The sequence below is a fragment of the Colobus angolensis genome, unplaced genomic scaffold, assembly GCF_000951035.1.
Source record: "Colobus angolensis palliatus isolate OR3802 unplaced genomic scaffold, Cang.pa_1.0 Scaffold178, whole genome shotgun sequence".
NCBI lineage: Eukaryota > Metazoa > Chordata > Mammalia > Primates > Cercopithecidae > Colobus > Colobus angolensis.
In genome coordinates this window covers 4,631,637-4,640,153 of record NW_012114910.1, presented here as the reverse complement: position 1 = coordinate 4,640,153, position 8,517 = coordinate 4,631,637, and the positions used below count along the sequence as shown (strand labels likewise).

General features: G+C 57.9%; 1 protein-coding gene across 1 annotated transcript in view; it reads left to right on the top strand.

Annotated features, from left to right (window-relative positions):
- The window catches only part of KATNB1 (katanin p80 (WD repeat containing) subunit B 1), a 23,599-nt gene that overhangs the window by 9,841 nt on the left and 5,241 nt on the right, over positions 1 to 8,517 (top strand). The window contains exons 5-15 of the mRNA XM_011938877.1: positions 3,787 to 3,887; positions 4,203 to 4,244; positions 4,583 to 4,666; positions 4,882 to 4,997; positions 5,443 to 5,514; positions 5,692 to 5,842; positions 5,991 to 6,181; positions 6,303 to 6,433; positions 6,852 to 6,902; positions 8,164 to 8,231; positions 8,361 to 8,513. Coding sequence (XP_011794267.1) covers positions 3,787 to 3,887; positions 4,203 to 4,244; positions 4,583 to 4,666; positions 4,882 to 4,997; positions 5,443 to 5,514; positions 5,692 to 5,842; positions 5,991 to 6,181; positions 6,303 to 6,433; positions 6,852 to 6,902; positions 8,164 to 8,231; positions 8,361 to 8,513 — 1,160 coding nt within the window. The remainder of the gene's footprint in view (positions 1 to 3,786; positions 3,888 to 4,202; positions 4,245 to 4,582; positions 4,667 to 4,881; positions 4,998 to 5,442; positions 5,515 to 5,691; positions 5,843 to 5,990; positions 6,182 to 6,302; positions 6,434 to 6,851; positions 6,903 to 8,163; positions 8,232 to 8,360; positions 8,514 to 8,517) is intronic.

Sequence of the window (8,517 nt, the reverse complement as noted above, 5' to 3'; positions counted from 1 at the left end):
AGCACATTATTCTCTTCGTACCGTAGAGGATGAAAATTTAGCTCTCTCGTGGCACCACCCCCAGCCCTATCGCTCGTGTTTCTCCTCCCACCCTCATGCAGGGAGAGTGTATGTAGGGAGCATAGAAGCCAACAGAATATTCCTGGTGTCTCATTTAAAAAAAAAAAAAAAAAAAAAAGTTAGCACATTATTCTCTTCGTACCGTAGAGGATGAAAATTTAGCTCTCTCGTGGCACCACCCCCAGCCCTATCGCTCGTGTTTCTCCTCCCACCCTCCCAGTAGCACCATTTCAATAAGCGGTGTTTATAACGTAAGGACGCGTAAGTGTCATTTACCGCTGACTGTTTCTTTTTAATAACTTGGTTTCCCTGGAGTTAATAGTTGTTCTTTTTTCTTTTTTAATCTGTGCGTTTTCTATGTCTGTGTTACTCATTTATCCCCAGATTCTCTGCCAGAAGAGTAAAGCTCCTCCTATTTCTTTGAAACCCATGCCATAATCCAGGCGCCTTTTCTCAGAGCCTCTCCTCTGGTCCTAGTGGCCTGCAGCCCGGCTGTCATCCTGGGCCTCCGTGTCTCTTCTCCGGGGAATTCTCTCATCTGCTGTTCCTGGTCCCACCCCGCCACCTTTCTTGGTTTTCTCCCTCTTTTTGATGGAGCACATTCTTTTGTAGCTTACTGAGAAAGGGTGCTGGGAAGGCATAGTTTTGGAGACCTTCCATGGCTAAAAATGACTTTATGCTACCCCCATCATTTGCTTTTGTGTTTGTTTTATGAGTTTGAGTGTAGAGTTCTATGTTGGCAATAAAATATCGCCCTCAGAATTTGGAAGGTGCAGCTCTTCTGCCTTTTAGGTTCTAGGGTTGCTATTGGGAGGGGCTGGTGCTGTTCTAATCCCAGATCCTTCACAGGGGACTGGCTTCATTCCACGTTCTCTCTCTTCTTTCCTCTCTCTCTCTCTCTTTTCTTTCCTCTCTCTCTCTCTTTTCTTTCCTCTCTCTCTCTCTTTTCTTTCCTCTCTCTCTCTCTTCTTTCCTCTCTCCCTCTTTTCTTTCCTCCCTCTCTGTCTCCGCAGGCTTTTAGGGTCTTTGTCCCAGTGTTGTGGTGTGATGAGCCTTGGGGTGGGTCTGTTTCCACCCTGTGCTAGGTCATCGCTGGTTTCTTGCGGTTGTGGTCTGGAAACTCATGCCCTCAGTTCTGGGCTGAGTGGAGAGTCTCGCCCACTGCTCCTGTGCTGTGCCTCGGTGCCTTGGCAGGTGGTGTAGAAAGGTTCCAAAGAGAGCTGCTCCACTGGCATGGTGGCTCACACCTGTAATCTCAGCACTTTGGGAGGCTGAGGCAGGAGGATCACTTGAGGCCATGAGTTTAAGACTAACCTGGGCAACAAAAGGAGACCCCTGTCTCTATTTAAAAAATAGAGAGAGAGGGAGAAAGAGAGAGAGCTGCCTCTCATATCGGTTGCCTTGGAAGGCCACCCATCACTGGAGGGTTCAGATGTAGGCTAAGGATGTGCTCAGCTGGGAGGCCATGGGGGTTCCTGTGTGGGGCAGACAGACCCCGGAGGCCCCTCCACTCTGCACTTCCTAGATCCCATGATTGAATGTGGGCATCAGAGGCCTTCGTGGGATAGAAGAGCAAGGACAGGAGTCAGGCCAGAAGAATGTGGTCCTGCCTGCTTTCCACAGCGCAGCCAGAGGGCGAGGGTGGCTCAGCACAGGGGATCCCACGGGATCCCGCAGGAGGGCGGCCGGCACTTCATGCTGCCAGCCCACACAGGGTGGGACTCCTCCACATCCTCTCCAGGCAGGGCAGGATTTTGGAAGCCTTGCTGTGGGATCCAGGCTGAGTGGGCTGGGAGCGGGTGTGGACTGGAGCAGGAGCTAGCGTGGCCTCCTTGGCCAGGAGGCAATGCCCAGCCCCCAGCAGCACCTGATAGCTACACGGAGCAAGGAGGGACAGCTGCAGAGATTCTGGTGCAGGTGAATTGGATATGTATTCGACAGACTCCAGAGGGATGTGAAAGTGTCCAGACCCAGCTCCAGTGCCAGACAGGGCCAGCTGCAGAGGGGCACTGAGGCCTGGGGAGGAGGAGAGAAGGCCCAGCTTGCGGGACAGCCAAGAGCAGAAGGCAGGCCTTGTGCAGGAAGACATGTGAATGGGACTAATTACGACTGGCATTTATTGAGCACTTACCATGTGCAGACCCCGTGCTAAGCACTTTACGTCTGTTTGTTTACTCCATTCTGTGACCAACGTGAGGCCCAGAGACAGTATGTGATTGGCCAGGGTCACACCACCAGTGAGGATTGGAGCCAAGGCTGATCCCAGTACTGTCTGACGCCACAGCCCACATCCTGACTTTGGGGGTAGAGAAGATCATACAGTAGAGTTCATTTAATTCACCCAGTGCTTGGATCTCGACTCTGCAGTAAAGTGTTATATATGGAATCTTGAATACCTCCTCTGACAGGGAGCTCATTACTTCACAAGGCACCCTATTGCACCTTGGTTCAAAACTAAGAATGGTTGGACTCCCACATTTCCTGGCCCCGCCACTCAGGATGGTCAGTTTTGTTCAGATAGTGAATTATAAATCTTTCCAAAAGCAGGAAACATGAGACAAATTTGAGTGGTGCTGGAAGACACTCTGAAACACACAAAGTTTGCCTCCAGGCCGGGCCGCTCCTGGCCATGGAGATGCCTGCAAAACCTTCAAGGAAAGGATGGGAGATGTGGTTCCTAGGGCAGCGGGAGGCGATCAGGCCCCACCCTGGGAGTTCTTTGGTCCTCGTGTGTCCTCCCTGTATCCTCTCAGTTCTCACTGCTCCTCAGTGTGTCCTCACAACCATCCTCAAGATCCCATGGACAGGGGTCACCCAGGAAGACTGGTGTGTGCACCAGGGCCACCCCAGCCATGCCCTCCCCTTGCCCTCCTTAGGGCCTTTGCCCATCACCTCCATCTACCTAACAGTGCATCCCTTATCCTCCACCCACTGACATCCACTCAAATACCACCTCCTCCATAAAGCCTTCCTGGATTTCTCTTTCCAACCAAGCTGTTTCTCTCCCAGCTTGAACCTCTCCTGGTCTCTCTCTCCTCGCGCTGTCTTGGGTGGGATTCAGCGCCCTGCAAACCATAAGCTGCATGCCCATAGGGCCTGAACTGAGTGTGGTGGTTCCCTGGCTCTGCTGCCACTGGGGCACAGTCTTTGGGGAGAGTGCGGTACAATTTCTGCAGACTTGAGGTAACACAGGGCTGTCATCTCTCAAGAGAAATATAGGAAAATTAGTTGTCGACTGGACGCAGTGGCTCACGCCTATAATACCAGCACTTTGGGAGGCCAAGGCGGGTGGATCACTTGAGGTCAGGAGACCAGCCCAGCCAACATGGTGAAACCCATCTCTACCAAAACTATAAAAAACTTAGCTGGGTGTTGTGGCACATGCCTGTAATCCCAGCTACTTGGGAGGCTGAGGCAGGAGAATTGCTTGAACCCGGGAGGCGGAGGTTGCCGTGAGCCGAGATTGCACCACTGCACTCCAGCCTGGGCGACAAAGTAAGACTCCTCAAAAAAACAGAAAAGAAAAGAAAAGAAAATTCATTGTTAGGGTAGTGGGACCCTTGATTATTTCCTCCTGTTTTAAAAATACGTGTTATTGTTCTATTTTTCTGTTCTGTTTTCTGTGCAGTTAATCCAAAAGCGCACACACAAATCCCCACAGCAGCCCTTCCTCTGCCGCCTTCTCATTTGCCTCTTAGCCACTGTCTCTGCTTTCCTTCTTGTTAGTTCTTCGCACACTCATGGGACACAAAGCCGACATCTGCAGCCTGGATTTCCACCCGTACAGCGAGTTCGTAGCCTCCGGTTCCCAGGACGCGAACATCAAGGTGAGAGGCCGGTCCATGCCCCGTGTCTCCTGCCCGGCCCTCAGTGCTGGATGCCTGCTGAGGGGACCTCTTCCCTTTCTGCAGCCACATCTGCATCATCCTAGGGAAAGTGGGTGGCAGGCATCTGCCAGACGTTTCTGCTCAGAATGCCAGCTTAGTGAGCAGTTTCTGTCCTTGTTACCGTGGGGAGTAACAACCTAGAGAAGCCTGTGTCCCGCCCTCTGCTCACGGCCACACACCTTCCTCCAGTCGTGGCTCTGGGCCTCAGTCATGACCTCTCCTGACTCTGCCCCTTTGCTTCTCTCACCCCCACAGCTCTGGGACATCAGGAGGAAAGGCTGTGTCTTCCAATACAGGGTAAGGATGCGCTCTGTCAGTAACTCCATGAGCACCTTGCAGGCATTGAGTGTGGCATGGCGCCCAGACCCCGGCAGGGGATGGAGGGGACGGCTGTCCCACATGAGTGAGAACATAAAGCATGGATCTGGAGCCGAGCAGGAGTGCCATGGGTGGCCCACCTGGATCCCCTGGCTCTCCATGAATCCCCTAGAGCCACGTTCATCAAACTGCTCCACACAGAACCAGGCGGATAACCGGTGTCGTTACATAGAAGGGGTCCCATAGGAGTGAGGAGGCAGGGAGAGGTCTGTTGGGCCCAGGATCCCAGGGTGAGCTCATGCTGTGTCCTCACTCAGGGGCACAGCCAGGCCGTGCGGTGTCTCCGGTTCAGCCCCGATGGGAAGTGGTTGGCGTCGGCCGCAGATGACCACACCGTGAAGGTAGCTCCCAGCCTGACCTGGGCCCGGGGGCTGGAGGCTGGGGGCTGCTGATCACACCAGGCTGAGTCCTCACCTCCCTCCTGATCAGGCTCACATGTCCCAAGCCTATCCCGAGTGGAAGGTAGCTTGTGGATAAAAAGCTTGGCCTGGATCAGAGAGAGGGTGGGTAGCCAAGATGCCTGGTCGCCCTGACCTCCTCCGTGCCCTGCCTCCAGCTCTGGGATCTTGCTGCTGGCAAGATGATGTCTGAGTTCCCTGGTCACACGGGGCCTGTCAATGTGGTCGAGTTTCACCCCAACGAGTACCTCCTGGCCTCCGGCAGCTCTGACAGGTGAGGAGGAGCGGGCGAGTTGCTTGTGACTGCTGTCCTTCACTACCTTGTCCTCCGCGTCTCTGCTCTTGGTCTGTCACTGTCTGGGGTGTTATATGCCTGATGATCCTGTGTGGACTGAATTGGATTTCAGCCCAGCCAGGACTGGACCCTGGTCCATCTCCCCTGGCTCTGGTTCCCTGGCCTCAGTGTCCCAGGTCTATGGCTTCATGGGCAGGTTGGGACCCAAGGCACCTAGCGGGGCCCCATAGGGCAGGGAGGCTCATGGCTGTTGGGGCCAACCCTGGGGCCAGGGCCATCGGGCCCAGCCTCCCCCTTGCAAAGTCAGGGCCAGCTCTGCCCCAGACGTTGCTCCTGGTGGCCCTGCCCTGGGGGAGAGGTTTCTGGAGAGAAGCTGGCTTCCCAGGGGCATAGGCTTGGCAGCACAGCCTGGCTACCTTTGCAGGACAATCCGTTTCTGGGACCTGGAGAAGTTCCGGGTGGTGAGCTGCATCGAAGGGGAGCCTGGGCCTGTCAGGTACGCAGGCTGTGGGGTGGGCGGCCCAGCGCTTCTCCCAGGCAGCGGGGTGTGGCTGTGGGTGGGCCTTTCCCATCTCCGCTGCTGTGCCGTCCTTGCCCTGGGCTCTCTGGGTTCCTCGGGGTGGGGACCAGGCTGGGTGCCACAGGACCCACAGCCATGTCTCGCCTGGCCCAGGAGCGTCCTGTTCAACCCCGACGGCTGCTGCCTGTACAGCGGCTGCCAGGACTCGCTGCGTGTCTACGGCTGGGAACCTGAGCGGTGCTTTGATGTGGTCCTCGTCAACTGGGGCAAGGTGGCCGACCTGGCCATCTGCAATGACCAGTTGGTGAGACAGCCATGGCACCCACCGCCCCCCACTCCCACAGGGCCACCTGCCTCCCTCCAGCCCAGGCCCTTCCTCCTACCCCCACACTGGGGCTGGGATTTTGCCCCCTCAGCTCACAGGCCCAGCCCCACCTCTCTGCTTCCTGCAGATAGGTGTGGCCTTCTCCCAGAGCAACGTCTCCTCCTACGTGGTGGATCTGACACGTGTCACCAGGACTGGCACGGTGGCCCGGGACCCTGTGCAGGACCACCGGCCCCTGGCACAACCACCACCCAACCCCAGTGCCCCGCTCCGGCGCATCTACGAGCGGCCCAGCACAACCTGCAGCAAGCCTCAGAGGTGCGGGCGTGGGGGGCCTAAGGGGGCACAGGAGAGGGCCTGTCATAGGGGAAGCCTTGGAGTTCCAGCCCTGGGCCTTACAGGGCACCTGCTTCCTTTGGGCTTGGCCTCATGCCCCCAGGGTGAAGCAGAACTCAGAGAGCGAGCGCCGCAGCCCCAGCAACGAGGATGACCGGGACGAGCGCGAGTCCCGCGCGGAGATCCAGAACGCCGAGGACTACAACGAGATCTTTCAGCCCAAGAACAGCATCAGTGAGGCCGGGCTCCCGCCCCCAGCCCAGCATCCCCATCGGTGAAAGGGAGGCTGGGGGTCCTTCCAGGATGGCCTGCCGTGGCTCTACGTCCCTTTAGCTTCTTCCTAACCCAACCTGGGTTCCATGCCCTGTCCTCATGTTCCCTGGGCCAGGCTGTGCTCTGATGGAACTGAGAGGGGGCCCTGGGCACTCCCCAGCAGCGGCCCAGCAGCTGCTCAGGGTCTCAGTCCCTGCCCTGCCAGGGACAAGTGGGCTGGGAGGGGCAGGACTGAGGGTTCCTGGGACCAAGAGCAGGGTCCACAGTCTGCAGCCGCATGCCTGGGAGCTACCCTCTGTCCCCCGCACTCTGACAGGGCCCTGGGTCCCAGGTGGCCTGGCCAGGAGCGCTCACAGCCAGGGGCCTCTTTCCTCTGCAGGTCGGACACCGCCCCGGAGAAGTGAGCCCTTCCCTGCACCCCCAGAGGATGGTGAGTTGGGTGAGCCTGGTTTCCTAAGGTCTCTGATGCCCCCCCGTCCCTCATCTTCTCTCCCTGTGAGCCCTCCGCACAAGCCCCTTCCCTGGAACCTCCCCTCTCAGGACACGACCCACAGCCTCTCCCACTGGGTCTCTGCCCTCCACCTGTTATGTGCTGGGTCCCTGCAAGACTGACAGTGCCTCCCAAGGAGCCTGTGCCCTGGTGTGTGGGGGACAGACATAGACACCACCACACGGGCGGGCCTGCCAGGGGCACTCGGGCTGTGGAGGATGGAGAGGAGTCACTGGGGGCCCACCTTAGATGGGGTCTGCTGTAGATGGGATGATCGGGAGGCTCTCAGGAGGCCCAACAACTGCTGAGGCCTGGGGGCCGGCAAGAAGAGGGAGAGGGGAGTGCTTCCGGCAGGAAGGGAGCTGAGAGGCGGGGAGCTGGGGTGAGTCCCAGCAAGAGGTCAGGCCCACAAGGCCTCAGCTGGGGTTTGGATTAAGAAGGGAGAAAACGGCCGGGCGCGGTGGCTCAAGCCTGTAATCCCAGCACTTTGGGAGGCCGAGACGGGCGGATCACAAGGTCAGGAGATCGAGACCATCCTGGCTAACACAGTGAAACCCCGTCTCTACTAAAATACAAAAAAAAAACTAGCCGGGCGAGATGGCGGGCGCCTGTAGTCCCAGCTACTCGGGAGGCTGAGGCAGGAGAATCGCGTAAACCCGGGAGACGGAGCTTGCAGTGAGCTGAGATCCGGCCACTGCACTCCAGCCTGGGCGACAGAGCGAGACTCCGTCCCAAAAAAAAAAAAAGAAGGGAGAAAACATGATCTGCGTTGTGGTCGGAGAAGGGGCAGGTGTGGGGCCCCCTGTCCTACAGAGTACCCCTGCCCTCCACCTGGCCTTCCCTCAGGGACCGTCCTTGCCGTCTTCTGGAGGCTGAGTTTCCTAGGAGGCTCCACTTCCATCTTGCCAGTCACTTATCCCAGCCCCCTCCACATACACGCCAGTGAAGGGACAGGACAGCCACATCCTAGAGCCCCCTGGGTCCCACGCACAGGCAGACTTAAGATTGTGTTCGGGGAGAGGGAGGAGGCAGGTCCAGGCCTGCCCCCAGGTCGTCTGGAGCCCCCATGGTACTGGCCTGCCGCCTCCCCACGCTCCTGCTCCGTCCCCATTGCGATCCATCCGTCCTGAGTCCATCTGCCCAGAGCTCCGCCCTGAGGCCCTTCTGGCCGGACCCAGTCATCTTTTCCTTTTGCCTCCAGATGCAGCCACAGCAAAGGAGGCAGCAAAGCCCAGCTCTGCCATGGATGTGCAGTTCCCAGTGCCAAACGTACGTCCATGGAGGGAGCATGGTGTGGGGCCTAGAGAGGGTCCTGACCCAGGGTTGGGGATCCCTCGTGTTGGGAGGCAGAGAGGGAGGCCCCAGGCTGGCACCCACTGAGCTTCACACCCGTTTCAGCCGGAGGTCCCGCCCCGGCCCCCAGTGGTTGCTTCCACAGCTGCAGCCAAGGCTGAGCCCGCTATCATCCCTGCCGCCCGGAACGAGCCAATCGGGCTGAAGGCCTCCGACTTCCTGCCCGTGAGTGGGGCCCAGTGTGAGGCGTGGGTGGAGGTCT